The sequence below is a fragment of the Microtus oregoni genome, unplaced genomic scaffold (genome assembly GCF_018167655.1).
Source record: "Microtus oregoni isolate MIOR12 unplaced genomic scaffold, Mior012 000022F_ref0000154, whole genome shotgun sequence".
NCBI lineage: Eukaryota > Metazoa > Chordata > Mammalia > Rodentia > Cricetidae > Microtus > Microtus oregoni.
Window position 1 is genome coordinate 4,729,777 of NW_024543081.1, and position 27,167 is coordinate 4,756,943.

Here is a 27,167-nt window from a genome sequence, read left to right on the forward strand (position 1 = left end):
GCAGGAAGAACAGGTAGGCAGCATTGGACTGATGTTCCCTGAAGCTCTTTGGCGATCAGGGTAGTCTGGGAGGAATCTGTACATTTCAGGGAAGCCGTAGAAATGTACTGTGAAGACTATATTTAGCCAGGTGTGGTGGTGCCCACCTTTAACCCCAGCACTTGGGAGGTAGAGTTAGAAGAAGGTGGATCTCTCTGAGTTTGGGGTCAGCCTGGTCTACAAAGCAAGTTCTAGGACAGCCACAGATGTTATGCAGAGAAATCCTGTTTTGAAAAATCACACACACACACACACACACACACACACACACACACACACACACGAGTTCACGTTTAGGGCATGGAGAGAGAAGGGGAAGCAACAAGGGGTGTGGGGAGGGGAATGTTGTCAACCAATAGCCTTGCTTCCTGGAGGGAAGATTCATTGACACTGCAGGCATACCCTATGGGAACCCAGCCGATACTGGGGGACCAAAAATTGGCCCAGGACATTGTGCTATGTGGCATGTGCCCTTGGGAATGATTGGCATCAAAAGGTTGCCAAGGGAGATGTTGATGTTAGGGAGGACATCCAGAGGAAAGGGAGACGTTGGGGGCCTTTGCTCCGTGGAGGAGGATAGCCACTGAATAAAAGCCATGGACTCAGGGGGAGATAGTGGGAGGCTGTATCCTCTCTTGCCACACATTAGACATGTGTGATCTAGATCTAGAGAGGATCAAGACTACCCAATGCATGGTAGTGGACATGTTTAGTCCCAGCACTTGGGGGGCAGAGACAGGTGCATCGTTGTGATTTTTAGGCCAACCTGGTCTACATAGTGACTTCCAGGACAACCAAGGCTATAGAAAGGGACTCTGTCTAAAAAATGTGAGCAACAAATGACAACAACACCATGAAAAAGACTACCCAATGCCAGAGTGGCCTGGGACAGGCAGGGAGGAGGAGAGCACTTGGGGCGGAGGTGGGTCAAAGACTCACGCAAGGTTGCAAGGGCATAGACGATTGAGAACCGCAGGGGACTGGGGAGCAGAGTGGGGAGAGGCAGGTGGTAATGAGGCCTCCCCGTGTGTCCACTGTCAGGCTGGATGACTGTTCTTTGCCTTGATGTCTGTTTGTCTCTTGCAGAATTAAAACAAGAAGTTCCCCAAGATTTGTCTTCTTCCCCCAAATTAGACAGATACAAAATAGCAAGACAATTAACAGAAAAGGCCATCAAGGTAAATGTGTTTCCATACTCGTGGGTGGGGATACTGTTTATAAAAAATGGGAAATTAGTTTGAAATTTCATTTTGGGCATTGACCTGACTGGATGACTTCCTCCTGTATGGAGATGGTGCCAGGATTACTTTTGACTTTGTCTGAGTTTCTTGATTAGCCCCTGTTGGCAGCCAGCTCCTCCTTGTTCCCTGTGAACTTATACAGCAATGCATGGCAGTTTAGTGGGGCCCTCTGGCCCACATATCTCCTGTGAGTGTCAGGACTTAGTTCCAGGTATCTCCTGAGCATGCTCTTGGGTAGGGTCAGATCTTCCGGTAGGACAAAGTTAGGTGTGTTGCCTAGCAACACAAACATATCTATAGAAAATAGCACTACAAACTGCCACCAGAAACCGTGTCAGGGCCATGTTGCCACTGGAGGCCATGTTGATGTCTGTGGTCAGTATTGCCGCCAAAGACCATGATGGTGTCTGTGGTCTGTGCTGCTGCCTGAAGCCATGTTGGTGTTTATGGTTCATGTTACCACTAAAGGCAACGTGGATGTCTGTCGCATGTGCTGCCACCTGAAACTATGTAGATGTCCATGAGCCGTGATGCCACCAGGGGCCATGCTGGTGTCTGTAGCCATGTTGCCAGGGGAGGCCATGTTGATATTCATGGCCTACCCTGCCACTGAGGGCCATGAAGGTGTCTGTGGCCCATGCTGTGGCCAGGACTGTATCAGTGTCCATTGTCTGTGCTGCCACCAGAGATCATGTCAAGGTCCATGGTGTGTATCGCTGACAGAGGCTATGTGGATGTCCACAGTTCATGCTACTGCCTGAATCCATGTTGATGTCTGTGACAGGGATGCCACCAGGAACTATATTGGTGTCTGTGGCCCATGCTGTAGCAGAGAACTGTGTTGCTGTTTATGGTTTGTGCTGCCACCATAGACCGTGCTGAGGTCCATGGAACATGCCAGAAGCCATGTAGATGTCCGTGGTTCAAGCTGTCACCAGAAACCATGTGGAAGTCCATGATCCATGCTCCTGTTGACTGTAAAGGGCAAGGAAGCTTCTTTTGCAGTGCTCTGGGTGACTGCAGATTCATGGCTGAGAAAGAGAGACATAGAAGGCTTCTGTGACAACCCCATTCCCACCCCAGCACCCTAAAATAATAACGGCCTAGACAGGAAGCCATCGAAGAGAACTCTTAAACATCCGGTGGCTTCTGGCGGAGATGGAGGGGAAGGACTCAGTTTTCTTTAAGGGACTGCACTGGGAGTTTGACCATGCTCCAGTGACTATATGGGCAACACAAATTGGACTTTTTGGGAGGTGGAGAGGTCACAAAGGTGGTGATGGACCTGGGAGGACTGGGCAGTGAGTATGATGGGGTGCATTATGTGAAAGTTCCAAATAATCAATAAAATACTATGTTGGGGAAGAGTAAATAAATGAAATTACTTTTAACCCATATAGGGTGCAGAACACATATATGTACATGCACACACACACACACACACACACACACATACGCACACACTTCAGTGTGGCAGGATCTAGGCTCAGCTTGTCTCCATTGATGTCTCTGTGATGGAATCTGAGTCCAGCTTGTGTTTCTATCTTGGGTCTCTGTGATAAGGTCCGAATTCAGATTACCTCCGTTTGGGATGGACTCTGGGCTCAGCTTGTCTCTCTGTCTCTGAGACAGAGTCTGGGCTTTGGTGATACCTTGGTGTGCTGACCTCAAGATCTCAGACTGCCTAAGGTCACTTCCCGAGTGTCTATCTGCTTTCAGCTCTTTGATAGTCAGCCAAATCCCTCCCCTGTGGTATTTTTTACAGCTCTCAGTGGGGGACATTCTGAGCTTCAAGTCTCCATTAGGGACTTCCTGATGAGGTTAGGACCTCAGTGACATTTGCAAAACCCAGTCACATTTGTGGGATGATGCCAGGGACTGTGGTTTGATGTCCTGTCACCCTGCTGCAGGACTCCAGTGGCTCTGAGCCGGTCCTCCTGCCTGACTCCAGCTGGCTCTGCTCATCCCTGACCCAGCTAGTGACAGTACAGGCCCTGTCACTGCCTTCACTTAGGTGCCCATATGAATACCAGCTTCTTTCCCGCAGCTACATAAAATACCCGCAGCTGTGTCTTTTATTAAGAAAAGAGATGTATTTGCCACCCAGTTTTAAAGGCTGAAGCCAGAGCTTGAGCAGCCCCACCTGTTTGGCTGTGTCGCAGAAGTGGCAGATGGCATCGTCAGAAGCATGCGTGTGGGAGGGAGAACACGCATGGAGGAGACCAGAGGGAGATGGGGATTTGGCTCACTTTCATAACCGCTCACTGTGTGAGGCGCGTCCCCACTCTACCCCCATGCTGGGGACCTTGCCTCAAGCACCTGAGCCTTTGGGGGACAAGTCACCATCAAGTCCTGTCAATGGCAGTTCCTTCCCTGACCTTGCCCTCAGCTGGGAAAACTGAGGTAGTACAGCTTACTCCTCCCTCTAGCTGCCAGCCACCTGCTCATCCACAAGTAGCTAACCCTCTCCAAGTGATGACTCAGGATTCCAGCAGCTTCTAGGCTGGCCCTGCCCCTTCCTCCATTGACCATTAGCTTCTTCCTTTCTGCCATTCCAACCTCAGGCACCCACAGCTCTTGTAGAAATACGAGGCATGCTCTCTGGCCTTAGTGTTTCTTCTGTTGTGATAAGACACCGTGACTAAAAACAACTTAGAGAGGAAAAGGTCCATTTCATATTACAGGTTTGTTGACCATCGTTTAGGGAATTCAGGGTAGGAAGCCAAAGATGGAACCTGCAGGCAGACACTGAAGCAGAGGCACACTCCTCATTGGCTTGCTCCTATGGTTTGTTCAGCCTGCTTCCTTCCTTCCTTCCTTCCTTCCTTCCTTCCTTCCTTCCTTTCTCTCTCTTTCTTCCTTTTTTGATTTTTTATTGATTTTTATTGAGTTCTACATTTTTTTCTGCTCTTCTCCCTGCCTCTCCCCCCCTTCAAACCTCTCCCAAGGTTCCCATGCTCCCAATTTGCTCCAGAGATCTTGTCTTTTTTTACTTCCCATGTATATTAGATCTATGTATGTCTTTCTTAGGGTCCTCATTGTTGTCTAGGTTCTCTGGGATTGTGATTTGTGCACTGGTTTTCTTTGCTTTATCTTTAAAAACCACCTCTGAGTGAGTACATGTGATAATTGTCTTTCTGTGTCTGGGTTACCTTGCTCGAAATGATGTTTTCTAGCTCCACCTACCATCTACAGTGGGCTGGACCCTCCAACATCTATTGTTAACCAAGAAAACGCCCATGGCTTGCCCACAGGCCAGTCTGGTGGGGGCTTTTTCTCAACCGAGCTTCCTCTTCCCAGATAACTCTAGCTTGTGTCCAGTTGATATAAAACTAGCCAGGACCCTCTTGTATAGAAGAAAGCCACACAGGGAGTCCCTCGGTTATCCTCTAGACCTGCAGGCATTGCATAGCTATGTATTCCATCTTTGTTCTGAGTCCAGAGCTCCTGAGTGGGGGCCACTATGATAGCTGCTCAGGAAGTGTCGGCTTTCTTGGTTGTGTGTTGGCTCCTTTTTGTGTGTCTGAGTGTGTGAATGAGTGTGTAAAGAGGATTGCCTCTGTAATCCTAACCCAATGATAAATACACACAAGCAGCAACTGTGGGGGCTACGTCTTCGAACCCCAACACGTGTGCACACATGTATACATACACACACACACACACACACACACATACACACACACACCTCTGTTTGCTGAAGACGTTCCTGTGTCCTCTGGGTAAGCTATGCTGTCTTCCATGGTATAGTCTGTTCCATCCCACTTTGGAAACTCTCCTCTGGTTGACTCGTTTCCCTCGTTGCCGAGCGCTTCAGCTAAAACCCTGCTGTTTTTAGGAAAAGAAGATTTTCTCCATCTATGGGCACTACCCTGTCATCCGGGCCGCACTGCGAAAAAAGGGCTGGGTGGAGAAGAAGTTTCATTTCCTGCCCAAAGTTCTTCAGAGTGTTGAGAGCGAAGGTAAAGGGCGCGTGGGCAGAGTATCAGACTCACCTTGTCGCATGTAGGAGTTTGTAGATGTTGTCATCAGTACGTCAGCCATCCTTGGTGTGGTGGCTCTACACACTCACTGGCTCCCTTCATGTTTCCACCTCTGTCCCAAACTCACACATCCCAGGCAGCCACACTCCTACCCTAGTGCCAGTCACTTTTCGGTGTCCCCGTGTTCACGCGGTCCTAGCCGTTCATCCTCCAGCTCCTTTCCCCACCAAGGCCTTTCCTCAAGTTCCCATAGTTCAGGCTGGTCCTCCTAAGACTCATGCCTCAGCCTCTGCTAAGACTCATCTAGCCTGCAGCACCCCTCAATCCTGACCTATGACAGCCTATGTGGGGTGCTGCACAGGATGTTAGAGGGATGGGCATAGGTGGCCTCTACAGCATTGCCCTCAGAGATTACCTGCCACCCCAGGGGTCATTCCTCAATAGTGGGACCCCAACGCTGCAGGGAGTCTGGTGAGGTCCCAGAATACAGTGGCAGTAATGTCTTTCTTTTTTTAATTTTTTTTTATTTTTCCATTCAAAAATTTACACTTTCTCCCTTCTTCCCATTTTCCTTCCACTCCCCCTTCTCCCTCCCTCTCCCTCCTTAAGAGAGGGAAAGGAACCCTTCCCTGTGGGAAGTCCAAGGCCCTCCCTCCCTACATCCAGGCCTAGGAAGCTTTGCATCCAAATAGACTAGGGTCCCAAAAAGCTAGTACATGCAGTAGAAACAAGTCCTTTATCAATGGCTTTAATGTCTTTCTTATGTTTTGCCTGCAGATAATAAAGGTGCAGAGACCAAAGAAAATCAAGAAATACCCTTGGAGAGATTAGATGATATTCATGATGTGATGGTAGGCCCTGTGGCCTGGTACTAGGGTGTACCATGGCCTTTCTAAGACAGAGCACACTAGACAGAGGGTAGAGTGAGACGCCCGTATGGGAACATTAGGCATCTGCCTTTCCCGCATCCTGCTCCCAGCTCCTGCATCTCACACCGACTAACATGAGCAAAGGCCGGTGTGACTGTGGACAAGGAGGTGCTGAGTGGTTGGGCTGAGGGTCTATGCATTACAGGATGGAGGCAGAAGGGGCCTGGCCAGTGAACAGATGGGGTCTCCAGTAACGCAGCCCTTGTACCCCATTCACCCCTAGCCTGGCTCCTCTAAAGCTCTCCTACATCTTCTATAAAGAGGACAAGAAGGTTAGTCGCAGAGTGGACGTCTTTGCATACATGTAATTTAAAAAGAACAGATGTGTCCAAAATGTCTCTGTGTGAGATCTCATAAATCAGTGCTAAAACAAACAAACAAAATGGACAGAGAGTTAGCTCACAGGCGCTCAATAAGCACATTATGTTTATGGGGTTAATTCCATTTTTATAGCTGGCTGTGCACTTCATCTAGTTTATTCTGCTGTGAGTGCCAGATCCAGTGGGAAGAAGCTGCCTCCTAGGGGTTCTGGCAGTAAGCATCCTCTGGACCACTCTCCCAGGCTCCAGAGTACCACATTCATCTCCAGGCAACAGTTAGCGTGTCTCTGAGTCCCACCTAAACACCAGGGTGGGAAGAGTTCCTGTTTTCCTTCAGCCCCAAGTCAAGAAAAGCAGCTGGCTTCTGGGCAGCAGACACCCCATGTGGTTGGGGTTGTCCCCATACCAACACATCGAGCCCTCTGGAGCCATGTGACTTCTGCTAAGATGGAACCATCAGCCATAATTATCAGAGTATAGCAGAGTATAGTCTAGCTTCTGCCCCCCCCCCCCCGCCCAGTTCTCAGCTGGGTCCCCAGCACCTCAATGGAATAGATTCCTGCATGCTGGATGTTGATAGAGGGGATGTTGATAGAGGGCTCTTCTTGCCAGTCCAGGTTGGTAAAGAACGAGATACCATACCTCCTCTGGACTATCAAGAGGGACGTTGTGGACTATCACAGCCTGACCTGTGACCAGATGCTGAACCACTACGGGAAGACAGCATCATTCACCACCAAGGTGGATGGGAGGCTCCGCCCAGGGGTTCATCCGAGGGGGTGGGCCCCTGAAAACTACAGGGACTGTTCAGGTTCCAGCTCTTCCCCCAAACACCTGCTGCCTCCTGTCCCGTATGCCCACCCGCACGCACCCCTGTTCTCCCCACTCTGGGTACTCTCATGCCATGGAAACCCCCTTCTTAGGGAACATGGGTCAAGTCAAAGCCACGGGTCCCAGTGGAGTTCACTTTGTGTGAGGCTGCCCACTGAGGTCCCTAATGCACTGCTCTCTCTGGAGATTGGGCTGTGTGTGAACATGAGAAGCCTGCCTTGGTACGTCCAGGCCAACCCTAACACCTTCTTCCCACGTTGCTATGGCCTTTGCACCGAGAGCGAGAAGCAGGAATTCTTGGGTGAGTGACCAGCGCCATTCTGAGGCACCATACCAGACTTCCCGAGGACCAGTCCTGGTCCACTTCGTAAGGGCCAGGCCAGGCATAGGCAGTGTTGGCAGTGTGGGAGGAGTCACCTGGAGCTGAAAGACCTTAAGTATTCAGGTCTCGGCTCTGAGGAGACACAGGAGGCCTCGGGCAACACTGGCTCAGAGGTTCACCGCCTACTTCCAATCTCTGTATGGACACCCTGCTGCTCAGAGCCTGGGCTCAACTCCAGCCTGGGTCTGCAGGATGCTCAGTTAAGCTGCCTGCTTATGTGCTGGGTGAGTTCAATTAAGACCCCTCAGTAGAAGAGGGCTGTGTTCTAGATGGTCCAGGATGTCCAGAAAGACCTCTTAGATTCCTCCTCAGAGGGTTCTGGGAATATCCCTCAGGTCTCTGAGGGGTTGTGGGGCAGTGACAACAGAGGAGAAGGGGAGAGCGGTGGCTGGAAGGAAGAGCTGTCGGGACTGGGTCTGGACAGGTGGGTGAGCAGCTGGGGGAAGGTGCGGAAGCACCTGTTGAGGGTGGCAGGCAGACCCACGTGGCGTGCTCTGCTGCCTCTCCACTCTGGGTGGGCAGTGGGAGCGAGGCCTTGGTGTCCTTCCAGATGACTTTCGGCGCACAGTGGCTTCCAGCATCCTCAAGTGGGTAGTCAACCACCAGAATTACTGCAGCAAAATCAAGGCCAAGAGTAAGAAGGAGGAGGCCAAGAATGGTGACCCCAGCCCCAAGAAAGGTACACGCCTATGGGGCCGGGCTTCTGTGCCTTAGCGGGGTGGGGTGTCTGGTCAACAGCACAGGTCTTTAGCTGGCGAGGCAGAGTCTCTATGGCCGATGGACAGGTTGGGCATTGCTGCTTTGGTGGTCACACGAGCATGGAGAAGAGACACCGGTGCTTCTGGTTCAGCTCTGATTCTCATGGCCACCCTGTTCTCGTTTTGACTGTATGCTGAGACATCAGTCATCCTATTTTCACAACGTATCAGCACCGGGCACCCTTATTTCATGATCATACTAGATCCTGTCCCCTGGGTGTGATTCCTAACCAATGGTCACTGCTGTGACCCTCCATATGGCCCCTGGAAGAGGACCCCAGTAGTGGCAGTTCTGTGTGAGGTGGACGCACAAGCAGCGACCTGGCTTAATAGTTTTTTGTAGTCTGCTTCAATAGTTTGTTTTTTTAGAACAGATTCAGGCTAACAGCAAAATTGGCAGAAGGTACATTGGTTTCCTATCCACCCTGGGTCCCTAGGCACCCCACTGTCAATGTCCCCATGCCAGCAGTACGTTTATTAAAACTGTTGGAAAGTAAACTTTGGCATGTTAAAACATTTAAAGGATGTGTTAAAAAGTGATTTGTGAGTAAGGAAGCTTCAGGCTGTAGTGGAGGCTATTTTTGTCAAGACCGGTGACGAAGGGCCCCTGGCTGCATATGCTTGGCTGAGGTAATTCCTGCAGCTCCTGGCCCTCTCTCCTGCCTCTGTGGTTCTTCCTTTTTCAGGATGTCTACAATGGGGACCTACAGTATGCAACCTGTTGACAATGGTTTCATTCACTTAGCAGCAGGCTTTGAAGTTTTTCATGCTTGAACCTTTATGATCAGGGTTGAGCAGTTCACTGTCCATATGTGCTGGGTTATATATCCATTCGCCCACTAACAGACTTTTATCATGGATCAAACTGCTATAGACCTCTATGCACAAGTTGTTTATGGGAATTCTTTCACCGGTCTGCTAGCCAATTGAGAGGAGCATTTAGGTCTAAGAGGCGGGGTTTTCATTGGGGACGGCTGTGACTGAGAAAAAAGGCAGAACAGAGGAGAGTGTGGGCCTTTTCAAGCAAGGGGCAAGTGACTATGGGTGTTAGTGGTGGCTTGTGATTTGGTTCCGGCTCCTTTTTGTTCTTTAATATTTTTGCCCAGATTTTGTTTGTTATTAAACAGTAAAGAAATTTTGCAACATCTGGAGCCCCATTTTGGGCACCATATGTAAGCAGAGTTTTCCTTTCCCAGCAGCCACTTCCAAATAACCACTCTGAGGCTTATACTAATTTTAAATGCTCAGCTCATAGCCCAGTCCTCATTAAATTTTGAGAGTCTTGGTTAGTCACTCTGTAACTAGCCAAGCCTTAACGTGTGGTCAGTGTTCCTCAACCTCTGGAATAGCTGAGATGGCAGGCCTGAGCCATGGGCCCATCTGGATACGGAGGTATTGATGTCTCTTTCTATGATCGTGGGTATATTTCAATTGTCCTTTGAGCTGTGTCAGTATTTGCTGCACTGAAGGTCTGTTGTTAGGTACATGTAGATTAATTATTGTTACGTCTTTCTGGAGAATTGACTCTTTCACTGTACAAAGCTCCTTTTACCCCTGATCATTTCCCTTGCTCTGTAGTCTGCTTTGCCTGATAACACAGATTTTTGACTTTTCTTTTGATTGATGTTAGCATGGTATATTTTCTCCTGTCTCTTTACTTTTAATCTAAGGTAGTTTTTAATCTACTCTGGTCATCTTTTATTGGTATGTGTAGGCCATCGGTGTTGAAGGTGATTATTGATTGACAGCTGCCATAGTTGGTACTGTTTTCTCTGTCTCTGTCTCTCTCTCTCTCTCCCTCTTTCTTCCTCTCCCCCTCTCCCCAATGTTTCCTCATCTCCTTTTCCACATTTTATGGCATGTGGCTTCATCCCCACAGCCCGGTTTCCTATTCTCATTCATCCCATGAAGGTTAGCATTCCAATTAGCCATGATTCTCCTTATCTCTCTCTGTTATATGATGTTTTACTCTTTTGGCTTTTTTTTTGGTGGGGGGGAGTCTGCCATCCATATACCAAATAAATCATACAGAGGCTTATTCTTAGTTATAAACGTCAGCTTTCTTAACTTATATTATTCCGTCTACCTCTGGTTGTTTCCCATTCTCTTGTGTAAATCTTACTTTCTGTGTAGCGAGCTGAATGGTTGGCCCCTGATGTCCTCCTCCTTCTCTGGCTCCTTCTCTTCCTCATTTCTCCTAGTTATCCACTCTGCCTGCCAGTCTCTCCTATCCTTGTCCTGCCTTGTTACTGGCCATTCAGCTCTTTATTAGGATCATCAGGTTTTTGTTTTTTAGACAGGCAAAGAATCACAGCTTCACAGAGTTAAACAAATGCAGTATAAACATAAGTCACACATCTTAAAATAATATTCCCCAATATCTCTCTCTCTCTCTCTCTCTCTCTCTCTCTCTCTCTAATTTTTGGGACATTGGTTTTGTCTTTGACCTCTCTTCTTTGGAAGATCAAGAACTAGCTGTTCATTGTTTAGCTCAACTTTTTACTTAGAAGAGTAGTGACATTTACACCCCACATTCACTTTTAAATGGTTCGTTTATGTTCTCTGAGTTTCACAGGCCCCTTGTAGTCTGAAACTGCCCCATAAGCTTCCTGCTCTGGCTTTGCAGCATGCTCAGTGAGCCTCCTGTGCCCATCACAACACTCCTCAGTGCCATGTCTCTACCAACACTGTGCCTGAAGCCCCTAGCCATTCCCCGTCTATGCTGTAGACCTGCTACCTCCCTGGGTAACCTACAGCTACCAGGAAGTCCACTTTCAGTCCACTTTCAGTCTGTACTTCCTGGGATTCAACAGTGGTCCTGCCTGAATCATGGGGTTGAAAAGGGGTGAGATGCTGTGTAAGGCAGGGTCCAGGTGCCAGGGCCCACCAACACCCCCCGTGTATGTGGTACAGGAAATTCTGTGGGCAGTAGGAATTAGTAATCATAGCAGCTCAAAGTGCTCACAGGTGTCAGCAGCACAGGTCTGGTCATGCTTTTTGTGACGATTCAAAAGTGCGATCCCCTCCCTGTCATGCCCTCCAAGTCTAGTTTCAGAGCGTGAGCTCCTGGTGGCAGCAGTGATGCTGAACCGTGAGGTTGACAAGACTGGTGAAGGGGAGGAATCACCCTCCTCCCCCAGGGGAGAGGTGGTAGGAACGGGAGGGCAGCCTCCGTGCCCTGGGTGGAGCTCACACTCAGTGCATGGGCTTGAATTCCAGATTCAGATAATAATGACCACAAGTCGCAAGGCCTCTCCGGACAGCTTGTGGACACGGCATGCAAGGTGTGCCAGGCCTACCTGGGACAGCTGGAGCACGAGGACATTGATGCAACGGAGACCAGCACGGAAGCCTTGACTGAGGAAGAATGGAACGACTTGACAAAGCAATACTACTTATTGGTTCAGTAAGATGACACCCCACCGCCTTGACACCAGAGGTGTCGCCGTGCACACACTGGGATGCATGTCTGGGTGCTGGAGCACCTCTCTGGGTGTTGAGGGCACGTGCCTTGATGTCGGGATGTTTGTCACATGTCTGGGCATCTGTGTAGGTATCGGGGTGCTTATCTACCTCTGAGTAGATAAGTACCTGTGTCTGAGGTTGGGATGCCTCCTGAATTCTTGGAATAGTCTGATGTTGGAGAACCTGCCTTGGGTATCATAGGTGCCTATTGGCTATTGGGGTACCAAAACTTTCTGGTATTTGTTTACAAATATGATACCACCTATGAGTGTCTTTTGGGGACCATGTCTCATTCTGTACCTTCCCAGCTCCTATCATGCTTGACCCCCCCCTCTTGGACCCACAATAGCCCCGGTAAGTTTGTACTGCTCAGGGCCTTGGCAGGCTCTGATGAGTGTTGGCAGGCTGAGGTGCATCCCAGGCCTTCAGTCCGTCAGGATGCTGGTCATTCCTCACTGCCAAGGCCCTCATAATAATGCTACTTCCCTACATTCCTCAGCCTCACACCCTCTGTGGTCACCACCAGGAACAAAACAGAGGTTGAAAGAAGCCCAGATACCCTACGAGGACAAAATCAGGGAGGCAATGCTTGTTTCAGGGGAACATGATAACCCCCACATACTATCATGGGTGTTTTCACCCTTTGACCCCTCCTTCCATTTGGTTACTAAGCATTCTCCTTCTCTTCTCCGCTGTCCTCACCTCTCCCTTCCCCTCCTCTCCTCTGCTTTCCACGCTCTCTTCTGTGGACTTATGCCTGTAATCCCAGCACTCAGGAGACTGAGGCAGGAAGGGCTTGAAATCAGGGCCAGACTGGACTATGCACTGAGTCTTGGGCCAGCATGGGGTATATATAGCAAGACTCTTGATTTTTTAGGACAATCCTAAAAGTTACAATATAGTTTTGTTTTTTGTTTCGTTTTTGTTTTGAGACAGGGTCTAGCCACTATTCCCAAACCCTCCTTTATGTTTTATTACTCATCTTCAATTAGCGCTCTCTCTCTCTCTCTCTCTCTATATATATATATATATATGTGTGTATATATATATACATATATATATATATATTTCCCAAATCAGTTATGACAGTGTAGCGTGATGTACTTCCTCCTATTCCAGACACTCTTGTCATTCCTTTCTGTCTATCTTTGTTTTATTTATTTTTTATTTATGTGTATGCATGTGTACCTAAATGAGTGTGCATTTGGATGCATCAGGTGCCCACAGAGTCCCGGGACCTGAAGTTACAGGTGACTGTGAGCCTGATGTGGGTGCTAGGAGCTAACTCTGGGTTCTCTGCAAGAACAGTAAATGCTCTTAATCCCTGAGCCAACTCTCATCCTCTATCTTCATTTAAAAAGCCTGTGACATGCTTGCTGTTGCTTTGAACAGTCAGTTACATGTTTTTGTATATCAGCCATTTTTGTTCATAAAAACATCTCTTAATATATTTTCTTGTAAAGGCAAGAGGTGGTAAACTTTCTCCATTTTTTAATCTCAAAAGATGAACATTTTTCATTTTTTGAGAGATTTTTCTCCAGAATAGAGTTCTCAATTTGCAAAGATACTCTGATGTTTGGATGCTATTCTGTCTTCTAACTCATGCCATTTTGATCAGGAATTTCCTGCCGGTGTCTTCCCTCTTTTGAAAAGAAGTCGTATCTTTTTCTCCAGCTGCCTTAAGATTGTCTCTGGTTTTAGTAGTTTTCTTATTATGTTTGTAGGAGTGCTTTTCTTTGAAATTATCCTTGTTAGAGTTTGTGTGGCGTCTTTGAACCAGGGGTTGACACTTTCCCCTCAAATTCAGACTCTCATCATTACTTCTACATCTGTTGCTTCTGCTTCCTTCTCTTTTCCCTTCCTGGGACTCCAAGTGTGTGTGTTATGCTGTGTCCCGTGGGTCTCTTACCTGGGAGTCCTCCTGATAGGCTTGTCTGTTCCTGGCTATGTTCCGTGTACTGTTTGTCTATCTATCTAACACTAGTGCACTGCTTTAAAACACATGTTCATGATCTAATCCATCAATGAGGAGCATGCTCTGTTTACTCTCCCTCTCAGGAGTTGTCCTCATTCTCCCTTGCATGAGTTGTTCCAGACATAGTTCCTTCCTGATCAAGTTGGCTGTATCTTTGCACTTATTCACCACTAGTAATTAACAGGGGAACATTGATTTAAAAACTGTTGTGCATTGGCTTCCGAACTGTGTTTCTCAAAAAGCATTGTAAAGAAGGTGAAAATAGAAGCTACAAACTAGAGACAGATCCACTGTCTGCACACCTGACGGACATTCAAATTCAGAAGCTACAGAGGGAACTACAATCAGAGAAAAGAAGTTAACCAAATGAAATGCTCAGTTGGTAGAATGCTTCTGTGTCATATGTGAAGCTCCGAGCTCCATCTCCAGCACCACATAAGCTGAATGCTGTGGCTAGTGCCTATAACCCCAAGCACTCGGGGTAGTAGCCAGGGGATCAGAAGTTCAAGGTCATTCTCAGGTTCACAGCAAGTTCATAGCTACTGGGCTACAGGAGACCCTGTCTCAAGAGAAGAAAAAAAAATGGAACAGATACTTGATGAAAGACAAACTCAGCTGTCTAATCAGACTAGATAAGTGCCCCGTATCAGAGCTTATCAGAACTACAGTGAACCGTTGGAGGTAGCTCCTATCACCCCCGAAGGATCTTGAACTCAAAGCTAGCCTGTGCTATAAATGAGACTGTCTCAAAAGCTGAAAAAAAAGAAAAAGAAACAACAACAAAAAACACCCAGGATTGATCCTATGCACACCAGGACACCAAGTGCTGGCCTAAGTCCACAGCTCTAGTGCAATGCTGGTGGAAAAGCAAGAACTGTATGCCCTATGACCCAGCTCTTCCATCCCTGGAGAAATGGAAGCACCCAGCCTCGGAAAGATGCAGGGAGCCCAGACCTGACCGCCCCGAGTCGTGTCAGAGCAGGGACCCATCTCCCAGCTGTGAGGCTGTGTAGGTCCCCGTGTTCCGAACCACGAGTGTGACATTCTAGAGAGGCAGAGCCTGCCCCTGTGGTAGAAAGTGACAGTAATGAAGAGCTCCCGTCGACTGGGACGTAAACCTGGAGAACTTTCTGAGCAGCCCATGCTGTGTGTCCTTTGAGCTGGCGATAAAAACACAAGAGTACACCCTAGCAAAAAACAGCAAACCTGCTTTCTCTGTGAGGACTTTCTATACTCAGCCATGTTTTTCTTAAACCTCTACGAAGGAGAACCCGAGGCTTCACCACTGGGTGGCAGCATTGGGTTCCAATGTGGTGTGAAGTGACCCTGTCAGGAGAGCAGGTTCTCGGCTGCTTTGCTGTGACTCTACCCTTAGATGCCTCACAGCCCGCTGAGAGCCTCGGGGTGTGGGGTGTGGGCGGGGGGTTCATCCTTGTTGAGACTGGCAGTTTCCCACATGGGTGTTCCTGTGTCGGGACCCAGAAGGCCAAGAGGCTACGCTTCCTGGGACCTGCAGGAACTCTGTCTGTTCTTTGGTGGGCGTGGACATGTCCAGAATCTGAGCGTTTGTTGAAACAGACCAGGTTCCTGCTCTGTTTTCGGCTATATCTCCTAACTTTCACAGTTTCCATCCTCTTGTTACATGACAGAGGCATAATGGCATGGTGACACATGAGTCCAGTGCTGGCCCACCTTCAGGGGTGACTTCCAGAGCCCAGGCTCCGATGTCCTGCAGAGATCATAGGCAGTTCCTTCCCACTGGATGGCAAGACGCTTGTCTTCCTGAGCCACAGTGGTGAAAGCGTCCATGCTGTCCGGCTCTTGCTGATATTGCTTTAGTCATTGTACTAGCTGGGCCCATCTTCCTGGATCAGACAATGTTATGAGGACCCTGGGGGCTGTCTGTACCTGTTTGCATTGTACTGATTCTGGCAGAGCTGTCCTATCACTGTGGAATTGATCAGCGTGGAACATCTGTGGAGGAAGACCACATCTGCTTGGTAACTGGCCAGTAAGGGAAAGATCACTTACATGCCAACCTGTTTCCTGCACCCAGGGGTGGAAACTGGCAATAGTTAGAACTCCAGCCCACATAGCAGGGATAGCCATCATGCACGTTTTCCTAAACGCTGCCCTCCTTTCCCAGCAGGTGGACAGAACACACATGTCTCCTGTCCCCAAGCCCTTGATCCCACCTCTGGTGCTGCAGCAGAATTGTGTGCAGGGAGTCTGCACTGAACAATCCCCATTGTACTGCATCTGCCCACATAAGGAGACTCCCACAAAACCCGAGAGGGGCTGTGTGTGTTGTTGTGGATGTCTCTCTCCCAGCTGCCTGTAGTGTACCCTCAAATTCTGAAAACTGCTCAGAACATCTCTCTTGATCCCTGTCCTTAGACCCTGAGATTATGGCGGCTTTCTAAGTTAGGCCTTTCCCTACAAGTCTGAAGTCACCAACAAGGACCTGGGGTCAGGTTGATAGTCCAGGTCACAGGACAATATCCTGGCTGCTACTGTGGGGCAGGTAAGTCTGCATTGCAGTTTGGCTTCCTCTATAAGGATCTTTCTGGCAACAGCAGTGCAGGCAGTGTCTTGGCACAGGGATCCATCTCTGGTTTCCCTTTGGTACAGGATTGGTGTTCTTGTCTGTATAGGCAATCCAGATCCGTGTATCAGGGTCTTTGGTTCTCTCTCTCTCTCTCTCTCTCTCTTTCCTTCCTTTTTTGAGACAGGGACTCTATTATGTAACCTTGCTTATCCTTGAACTTGCTATATAAACCATGAAGGTCTAGAACTCACAAAGGTCTTCCTGCCTCTGCCTAAGTACTGGGGTTTGATGCATGCACCACCATGCCTAGTTAAGGTCATTACTTCTTGATACACCCTGTCCAGGTACTCCCTCTAAGGTCCACTCCAGATCTCCTCAGTTGGTAGACGTCCTGCTGCCCCTAACCCTTTCTTACCAGACAGCCATTCACCTGTCCTAGAGCAGAGGCACCCACCAATCACTGGGGCTGAACGCTGCCTCTCAGCCCCTCATGCCCTTTCTGGATCTTGCTTTTTAGTGGCAATGCTTTCATCCTTGATTCGAGAAGTTACTTTTCACAATGCCAGACTCTGTTGAGTAAGATCAGTTCTGTGAACCCTCAGACAGAGATCGACGGGATTCGGAACATCTGGATCATAAAGCCCGCAGCAAAGTCCCGAGGTCGAGGTGAGTTCACTGGGCAGATGCTCTGTGACAGAGAAAGGGTTCAAGCAGTGCTGCTGAGGCCGGACAGGGGTGCCCAAGCTGCGCTGGAGGAGAAGGTGTCTGTCAGTGCTGCTCTGGAGTCTGCTGATTTAGCTCAGATTTCCTCATTTGTGTCCATCCACTAAACAACCACAGAGTGTTATTTTGGGGTGTTTTGTTCTGTGTGTGTGTTACCTTGATCTTAGCAATTGGCTTATTCTGGTCTCTAAGAAGGGTGGAGGACCTTCATCTCAAGCAGTGTACTTCCCATTCCATGGATCCACTGTAAATCTAGAACCATCAGAGGCAAATTCCAAACCCCTCATAAAATTCGCCTGTGGGTTATTCACCCCCCTTCACACTTTCTGCCTCATCTGCCCAAATTGCAGTCAGCATTACCTTCCCTTCTTTCTTAATGCTGTGTGTGTGCATGCGTGTGCATGTGTGTGTATGCACATGTGTGATGGTGTGTGCATGTTCATGTGCACACATGCAGGTGTGTAATTTCCTGATCTTGTGTTTCCAAAGTCAACGGTTTAAGTTTTCCTATGAGAGATTTTCTCTTCTCTCTGATTTAAATACTAAGTTGGTTTATTTCCAGGCTTTCCTGTGAAATAAGAAAAAATTTAAGGCTACAAAATATCCTTGGTTGCTGGCATTAGCTGCATCCTTTTGTCCCTGTTACAGAACAGCCTATTTCTCTGTAGTGTTTAAACAGGCTTTTTAGTTTGTCTATCCTGTTGGTCTCTTGAGCTCTTCTGAAATTTTTTAATTTATAGATTATGTGATTTTTTAAAAAATTAGATTTATTTATTTTATGTGTATGAGTGTTTTTCTTGCATGTATGTATTGCAGCATGTGTGTGCCTGGTGCCTGTGGAGGCCAGAAGTTGTCAGAATCCTTGGAGTTATTGGGTGGGCATGAGCCCCATGTGAGTGTTTGGAACCGAACCCAGGTCCTCTATAAGAGCAACAAGTACTTTTAATTGTCAAGCCATCTCTCCAGCCCTATATATGTGATCTTTAATTTTTTATTAATGTTATTAATCACATATAAGCCTAAAGGTCTTCTGTTCTTAATTCTCTTTTCTGGGTTTATGTGGTCCATTCCCTTCTGGAGTCCTGCAGATGGTCAGATCTTCCTCCATTCTCTTGGGTGTATGTGGTCCATTCCCTTCTGGCATCCTGCAGATGGTCAGTTCTTCCTCCATTCTCCTGTGATGTGACCTTGGTTGGCAGCATGTGCTGTGTCCCTTCTTGGGCTTTGTGCTAAGCCTCCTTCCCTTCCTAAGAAATCTGTCTCCTCTCACCCGTCGAGCCACACCTTCTTCCCACCGAAGACTCCATCCCCAGAGATCCTTTGTGGGCTGTTCAGATACGCTCTTCTCAATCAATGCCCTTCTCTCTGCTGGTCACTGCATATGCTCTTGCCAACTGCTGGTGGCCATTGGTTAGCGGTCCAAAGTTACCTCAGCTGTTTGTTTCATTTTAGGCAAGATCTCAACTTACTGTGGCCAAATAAATGGAAGCCATGTGCTTTGTGAGAACTTAACCTGTACTGGAAGGCCCTCTACCCTTTATCAACAGAATCGATGACCAGATGGTGCTGTGTAACTGGCCCCCAACTTTCAACAGAAACTTGTGTCCCTTGACCTGGTCACGGGTACTCTGCCCATCTTGTGGCCTTGTTCCCATCCTACACTATCATGGCAGAGAAAAGAGAGCTGCGGGGTCTGTTACCCTACACCGCTCACAGTGACACACATCACTCCTTCCTGTATGTGCCACAAGTCATGTGACCTACTTTAGGGTCCAAGGCGGGGAAATTGTCCTCTGAGTAAAGAAAGCCAGTGGGGGGAAATTAAATGCCTCCTACCTGTGCCCAGCTTATCTCATTTGGCAGCTCACTCCTTTAGCTCTAACCCTCCCTGGTCTCCAGAGGCCCTGCTCCGAGGACATACCAGACCCTAAAGCGTGCTCTTGCGTGGCTTTCTGCACTGTTTTTCCTTTAATCTCTGAATGCCCTCTGGGGAGTGGGGTTGGCCCCATGGTGGGAGGCTGAACAAGTGGCTGGCACCAACTGTAGCTTTGTCCACTGAATGCACACCCATCCATCCCTGCAAAGCCAGGGTGGCTATTGAGGCTTATTATAACTATGGGGGTGGGAGGCTGTGCTTCACTGGGCCAAGGTGTGACCTTTGTTCTTGGAGATATTGTGTGCATGGACCGTGTAGAGAACATCTTGGAGCTGGTGGCCACCGACAGCCAGACCACGAAGGACAACAAATGGGTAGTTCAGAAGTACATCGAGACTCCGATGCTCATCTACGATACCAAGTTTGACATCAGACAGTGGTTCCTCGTCACAGACTGGAACCCCCTAACCATCTGGTTCTACAAGGAGAGCTACCTCCGTTTCTCCACACAACGCTTCTCCCTGGACAAGCTGGACAGGTCAGCAGGGGGAGCTCCGCATTCCTCTACGTACCTAGCAGGAGACCCTTGGGTATGTGTAGATGAGGGACCCCGGTTGTTTGCCACTCAGGGCCCCCAAGGTTGCTCATCACTGCCAAAGCATCAGGGAATTAGGGCTGCCAGGTTCAAATACTCAGGGTGCCTGTGATGGACAAACCACATTCCAGTTCATAGTGAGAACCTGCCTGAATCCTCAGGGATGACCCAGGACTTTCAGTGGTTTAGTGATTGTCAATTGGCAGGCAGTGTTGGGGGCCTGGATGCCCTAGGGGACTTTGAAAGGGAGAGTCAGATGGGAGGCTGAGGGTTGCCCAATAGAAACTTTGCCCAGTGAACTCTTCCTCCAGCGCCCTTGGAATCACACATGTTAGGCCACAGTTGGGATGAGGCTGGGCATAGTTGAAGGCAACCACCCCTGTCTGTGTGTTGCCTCTGGACAAGAGCCTATAGCAGAGTCTAGAAACTCACTGAAAATGAAGTCTGGGAGCTGCATGCAGCCTCTTTGCATGGGCTCAGCTGAGCCATCAACTCTGTGCTTGGCAATATTATGCACCCTTCTTCAGCTCAGGCTGATGCAAGATTCCCAGAGATGGTGTCTGAATGGGGATAGCCCAGCTATACAAACAGAAGCTGAAGAAGTAGATGGGGGTGGGCTGTATCTTTTAAATGTTCACCTTTCTTGCATGTGGCTGTGAGGCAGGCCTAACTCTAGAACTGGATAGAAATTCCCAGGGTGACATGTCTGCCCCATACCTGCAGTTCAAACGAAAATACCCTTAGCCCCAAACAATGTCTTCCAGTCTTCTAAAAGGTGCTGCTTGCTTTAAGTCTGCAGAGAGCAAGACTGGAGTATAAACTAACTCACTGGGAACTTTAGGTAGGGACTCACTTGTTCCTACTGATGTATGTGTGGGGAAACTGGGGCCTGGGCAGGTTACTTTTCCTCGTGGTTGGCTGGCTCTGCATTGGCGGGCTTCTGCTATATCTTGGTACAGTCTGTGCTGTTCCCTCAGGCTGGATGAGGGGGGTCCATGGCTGCTGCTGGGGTAGCAGAACTAGCAGTCCAACCCCTACCCCAAGTCTTCTGCAACAGCCATGCACCAGGGAAGGTGACTTCGGGACAAGCTGGGCAGACAGCGCTGGCCCTGTAGAATGGTTGTTGGCATACTGCAATCTCACAAGCTGGGCAGACAGCGCTGGCCCCGTAGAATGGTTGTTGGCATACTCCAGTCTCACAAGCACTTGTGCCCACTTGCCCACAGTGCCATCCACCTGTGTAACAACTCCATTCAGAGGCGTCTCAAGAATGACAAGGAGCGCAGCCCGCTGCTACCTGGCCATAACATGTGGACCAGCACCCGCTTCCAGGAGTACCTGCAGAAGAGGGGCCGAGGGGGGACCTGGGGCACCATCATCTACCCATCTATGAAGAAAGCAGTCACCAATGCCATGCGGGTGGCCCAGGACCACGTAGAAGCCCGTAAGAACAGCTTTGAGCTCTACGGAGCCGACTTCATCCTGGGGCGAGACTTCAAGCCTTGGCTCATTGAGATCAACTCCAGCCCTACCATGCACCCCTCCACTCCCGTCACAGCCCAGCTCTGCGCCCAGGTGCAGGAAGACACCATCAAGGTTGTGGTGGACCGCAAACTGGACCGAAACTGTGACATTGGCAACTTTGAGCTTCTGTGGAGGCAGGTAAGGATAGGAGCTTACTTGGCTGCTAGTGTATGTCCACGAAGTGGGTGGGCCTGGGCTTCTGTGTGGCAGCCACCTCAGTCCCAGTCAGTTGAGGACACAAATCCTGATGTTTTTTGGGGTCCTGACTGCACGCAGGACTGTCAGGAGCCTGGGTCTGCCTGATCTACTCCAAGCTCAGCCTCCTGTGTGCATCAAGCCAAATGTTTATTCTAGATGCAGCATCTAGACAGCCCTGTCATTTAGGCCCTGTGGCCTTCACAGTCTAATCTTCCTACCTGTCATTTCTCCATGTTCCAACTATATGGGTAATGGGAGAGGCCCTTGCCTGGATAGCTAGGGAGGCTCCACAGCCCCTTCTAGACCGTTTCTCTCCAGAGCCCCTTATCCTCTTTCTGAAATCTCTCTAGTGGCTTCTCCTCAGGGATGATCTAGGAGGTTACGCGTCAGTGCTGAGGCTTTTGCCCCTGGACTCCTGAGGGTTGAGTCCCAGGACCTGGAGGAAAGGAAGCTGGGCTCTGCCTGAAAGAAGAGCCCAGTGAGTACCGGAGCCTTGAAGAAGCACAGACAAAGCTTCGGAGGCATGGCAGGTGGCTTGGCATGGGGCCAGCCAGGCAACTCTCTGAGTCAGGGATCCTGACAGTCTCCACCTCTTCTCACAGCCTGCCGTGGAGCTGCCGCCGTTCAATGGTTCTGACCTCTGTGTGGAAGGGATCAGTATGAAGAAAGCCAAGAAGCCAATGCCTCCCATTACCAACCTCAGCTTCTCGGAATCGCTCTTAGACACTCCACTCAAAGTGCGGAGCCCCCGGGCCCTACCAGATCCAGCTACGGGGCCCTCCCGAATGGCCCTGCGGCAGGACTGGAAACGGGAAGAAGCGAAGGTACTTTCGGCTACCGGGTCTGTACCAGTAACAGCTGCTGAGCGCAGAGTTCGAGCAAAGCCTGCGTATGCCTTCCCGGTTAGTAACTACGAACATGGAGACAGTAAGACCCCCAAAAGCACTTTTACCAGAACTCAGTCCACCAAACACTCAGATCCAAATTTAACAAGCGTACAGCACCTTTCCCTGGTGCTGCAGAATACGAAACCCATGGAAAGGCCCCGGTCTCCACCACCCAGAGCCTCCAGTAACCATGGGGAGCTTGTGCCTTTTTGTCCCATCATATTTGAGGAGTTCTGGCTCCATCCCAATCCTCGAAGAAGACCTTCGAGCTGCAGTCTCCAGAGCAGGACACAGGGCTGGATGAAGGGTATGCCCTGAGACAATCTTCAGTCTGAACTCACAAGCAAGGGGAGGGGGGTGGGGCACACGGGCAATGACCTGTTCAGGCACTAGGGTTTCTGAGCGAGGTGAACAGCATAGTGGGGTCCTGTTGCAACAATCCCAATGGGATCCCCTCAGTAGTACTTGCTTCCTCTTAGGGGGAGCAGGGATCTGGGGGTAGGTTATAGTGTTCAAACAGCATCATGTGGCAAAGTGGAGGGATTGCTGGGCTATTGCTCACAATGTCGTAAAGATTCTGATGGATGGAGCTGACACCTTTGTGATACGGGCTGTGTCTACACCCAGGGCGTCACATGCTACCTGTTACCTGGCATCGGCTCAGAGAGTGTTGGGCCAGGCCCCCACCTTTGTCCGTTAAAGTATACTCATGCCCCATGGTGTATCCCTCGATCTAGTTAGTCTGTCTCTTCTACTGCCCCCCAGCTACCTGGTCCTATCTATAGCTCTCCTTGCCTGCTTGCTCTCTGTGTCCCTGGGCGGGAGGTTTGGAGGATAGGCTCTCACTGCCACCTCTACAACTGTACCCTAATGCCAAGGATGGTAAATGTGACATGCGGCGGCTGCTTGGCACGTGCTGGACACAGGTGTGTGTTGCCTGTGGAGGCTCTGGGTGGGAAGAACATCCACACCAGCTCCCATGCCTATGCCTGGCTACCCTGTGTGGGCAGCTCTGTAAGCGTGTCTCTAGGAACCATAGGGCTGCACACCTAGAGACCTCTTTCTGTGGAGAAATGTCAACAGAAACAATAGCTCTGACAAGCCGTAGAGTGTCTCTAACAGTGAACCACACACTGGGAGCTAAACAGGGAAGTTTATCTCTAACAGCCTGGTCAGCGAGGCCATACTTCTGAGGTGTCTCGGGGAGAGCTCCCCTCCTACAGTTCCTAGTGTCCACCAGTGATCTCTGGTGACCACATCACTCCCGTGTCAGTCTTCACACAGGCATTTGTCTTCCATGGGTCTGCCTAGAATTCCCTCTGATAAGGACAGCAATCCTTGGGCTCAACTCCCACCCACACTTTAGTATGACCTCATTCAGAGATGACATTAGCAGAGAGTCTAGTCCCAAACAAGAAAGTATCCAGGTGGACATAAATCTGGAGGATGCTTCACCCTACTTCACCCCATTGCAGGTGTAGACTGTGCTGATTCCCACTCTGGCTGAACACCCCCAGACAGCTGTTGCTCTAGGTACCCCTGGCCCCTGCTGCTCTTGCCTCTTGTCAAGCCTTAGTAGGCTTCTTGCATAATCCCACTTGATAGTGAAATCGAAATTAGCTGTTGTCACATATTTAGCAACCCCTTCAGTTTTCTTTTCTGGAAAGTTCTGGCTCACATCTTTGGTCCCCTGTCTGAAAAAATCATGGTTCCCATTTTCTCTTACTTGTCATGGTTTCTGTTAGAGACTCCCCTTTTATCCTTTTTTTTTTTTTTTGCCGCAAATATTGCTTCCTACCCTATAACCTGTCTTTTCCCTCCTTTGTGGTATTTTTATTTTTTTATGTAAAACGATCTTAACTGTAATACAATCGATCTAATCAGCATCTCTAAATTTGGTGACTTTTTTAGTTTGTTAATGAAGGACTCGAGATCATAACAATAACCCAGGAGTGTCTGCTAGCAATGCATCTCCTGGAGTTGGGTCATCGTTAGCATGAGACAAGATCAAATCAATTCCCAACAGACCCCTCTGGGGAATCCTCCCCATGCGTGTGGTCACCCCTACTGCATGGTCTATGCCTACATACACAGGCCTGTCCCTGTATGTGTCAGTCTGCCTCACTGATCCACAGTGTCTTCACGCTGTGGCCTTGCTGCTTTACGCAAATCTCTTTATCTTGTTTCCTTGGTAACGGCTGAGCTGTCCGGGAATGGTACCTCCATCTACATCGTAGAATCAGGCTATCAATAGCAAACAAACACCAAGAGTAAAAGCTATTAGAACTTTTGGAGAGCATTAAGGTGGATTTGTGTATCAGTTTGGGTAGAGCTGGCTTCTTTATCATGATGAGCCTTACAATCCATGAATGTGGTACACCTCTTCATTTGCATTCTTTAAAGTCTTTCTTTAAATACCTCTACTTTAAAAAATATTAACAGATGAGTATTTTATCTATTTGTTTTATGTGTATGAGTGTTTTGCCTACATGTATGTATGTGCGGCATGTGTGTGCCTGGTGTCAAAAGAGATCATTGGATCCTCTAGAACTGAAGTTATAGGTGGTTGTAAACCACCGTGTGGGTGCTGGGAACTGAACCACTGTGTGGGTGCCGGGTCCTCTGCAAGAACAGAAAGTGCTCTTAACTGCTGAGCCATCTCTCTAGCCCTTAAACTCCTAAACTTTTAAAATGACATTTATGTGTGTGTGTGCATGCACGTATGAAGGTCAGAGGACTCTCTCCCTCCATTATGTGGGTGCTGGGGATCAAACTCAGTCCATCAGGTTTGGTGGCCACTACATTAAGACACATCTCTGGTCCCTAAACTATAATTTTCTTTGCTCTTTTTTTGACCGATTCCTTCCTCTGTATATTTTCTTTGTAAATGTTCTCTTTTGATAGAATTTTATTATATTTATAAATTATGCCCATTTTGTAGAAACACTATTGACTTTTAAAGGCATCATCTGAACAAATCTTGTCAGTTCTATTAAATTATTCAAAGAGTTATTGGGTTTTTGTCATGAGCTTGCTATGTCAGAAACATGTCAATTTTTTTTTTGAATAACAAACAATAAATTCAGACTGGAGAGATGGATGGCTCAGAGGTTAAGAACACTGGTTGCTCTTCCAAAGGTCCTGAGTTCAATTCCCAACAACCACATGGTGGCTCACAACCGTCTGTAATGAGATAGGGTGCTCTCTTCTGGCCTGTAGGCATATACTGTATGCATAAATAAATAAATCTTTAAAAAAAAAAACAACAACAGCAGTAAATTCAGTAAAAACAGAGTGTGGCTGTTTCGTTGACTGCACCACGTTAGATAACGTCTGTTTTCCTTGGTAACCCTGGTCAAGGCAAATATGTGTTCTTTTATTCCAACCTTAATTGCTAATATTACCTCTCCAGTCACACCCAGTAAATATATCTGCATGTGTGTGTCAGTATACATGTGCGTCACAGGATGGCAGGGAAGGGCTCAGAGGCACAGTCGGCTCAGGAGCTTTCAGAAGCCTGAAAGCCGTGGGGCGTAAGGGATGCTGGGGAAGGATCTGGAGTCCGGATACAGGGTGAGAGCTGAGTGACAGGACTGAGTCCAGCTGTAGAGGTGAAAGGGCAAACCTAGGTCCAACAGGAAAGCAGGAAGATGAGCAGACAATGGTTTAAGTAGGTCATGTCAACAGCGGGGACGGAACTAGTCAGAAGCCCTTGACGCCCGAGACAGTCTTTCTCAGCCTGTGCTGCGAAGGTGGAACTGAACAGATGGTGTGGTTCATGGGGCCACTTGTGCCAAAAGTCATCTTCCGCCCTCAAACGGGATCAAAAGCTGCTTGTGAAACGGAGTCTCCCGGAGGAAGGCGTAGCCTGAAACACCAGTTTTACACAATACGGAGTGACTTAGGGCAGGGCACAGCCTAGTAATTTTCGGATGTTGAATTACATTGTCTATTATAGTTCAAATATTTAACTAGATCATCCTTTTCTTTTTCCTAAAAATTATCACCCTTTTCTTTTTATTATTTTATAGCACTGTCCAGGACTTTATCCATTTATTCATTATCCTCAGGCATATATAAGCCGGTCAATCATAATCCTTATTCTTGTGCAACTTCTTGTATTTTGGCTCTTTTTTTTTTTTATCCAAAATGTGTTTATTGGGATGGTTCCCACTCATCTCGAATCCGGTGCTTTTCAGTGCTGCTTCCTCCTGAAGGAGCATCCTTCTGCCAGTCTTGCTTTCCCGCATGTAGGCTGACAGAGGACAGTGGAGCAGCCGACACACAGGACTACCGTCTGTGCATGGCTAAACACCGTGGTGATTTTATAGCATCCTGGGCACTTCACATCCATAAAGTAGGAATTGGGGCTCTGCACCAGGCGCTTTTTCTTGTGTTTCCTTTTTTCCTCCTCTGGTGAGGGATGAAGGAGATCCTTTGCGAGAGGCATGTTCTCGTAGGGAGGTCGTCACCGCCGGAAAGGCTTGGCTCTTTTTTAAAGCCAAGGTTGGGGTGGAACTTCACGCCTGCTTGATGTTCTAGCGTGTTTCCCTGTTGCTGTGATAAAACACTGACCTAAAGCAACTTGAGAAAGAAAGGGTTTATTTGACTCACAGGTTCCTGTTCCATTACCAAGGGAAACAGGAACGCAAGGCAGGAGCCTGGAGGCAGGAACTGAAGCAGAGTCCTGCTTACTGGCTTGCCCTCCTTGACGTGCTCAGATATTTTCCTTATACAGCCCAGACCCACCAACCCCTAGATATGCCGGGGGGGGGGGCTTCTACATCAATTAGCAATTAGGAAAATGCATTCTCCACACACATGCCCACGGGCAGTTGATAACTGACGCTTATGTGAACCTAAGGCAAGCACTCTACCACTGAGCTATATGTA

The 27,167-nt window shown here is 48.6% G+C and overlaps 2 protein-coding genes across 2 annotated transcripts in view; one reads left to right on the plus strand and one right to left on the minus strand.

Annotated features, from left to right (window-relative positions):
- Window positions 1–22,592, plus strand: part of Ttll8 (tubulin tyrosine ligase like 8) — a 36,668-nt gene extending 14,076 nt beyond the window's left edge. The window contains exons 2-12 of the mRNA XM_041672380.1: window positions 1,126–1,217; window positions 5,119–5,242; window positions 6,041–6,114; window positions 7,125–7,253; window positions 7,530–7,644; window positions 8,276–8,404; window positions 11,703–11,889; window positions 16,989–17,137; window positions 19,365–19,608; window positions 20,892–21,327; window positions 21,990–22,592. Of these exons, the coding sequence (XP_041528314.1) occupies window positions 1,126–1,217; window positions 5,119–5,242; window positions 6,041–6,114; window positions 7,125–7,253; window positions 7,530–7,644; window positions 8,276–8,404; window positions 11,703–11,889; window positions 16,989–17,137; window positions 19,365–19,608; window positions 20,892–21,327; window positions 21,990–22,592 (2,282 nt within the window). The remainder of the gene's footprint in view (window positions 1–1,125; window positions 1,218–5,118; window positions 5,243–6,040; window positions 6,115–7,124; window positions 7,254–7,529; window positions 7,645–8,275; window positions 8,405–11,702; window positions 11,890–16,988; window positions 17,138–19,364; window positions 19,609–20,891; window positions 21,328–21,989) is intronic.
- Window positions 22,593–26,454: 3,862 nt separating this feature from the next.
- LOC121461383 (40S ribosomal protein S27-like) lies at window positions 26,455–26,752 on the minus strand. Its single transcript, XM_041672453.1, has one exon. It carries the CDS (start codon window positions 26,722–26,724, stop codon window positions 26,470–26,472), a length of 255 nt encoding a protein of 84 aa, XP_041528387.1. The 5' UTR covers window positions 26,725–26,752; the 3' UTR covers window positions 26,455–26,469.
- Window positions 26,753–27,167: the final 415 nt, after the last annotated feature.

Coding starts and splice junctions, on each gene's coding strand:
- LOC121461383 (XM_041672453.1), bottom strand. CDS start 26,724: ATGCCTCTCGCAAAGGATCTCCTTCATCCCTCACCAGAGGAGGAAAAA.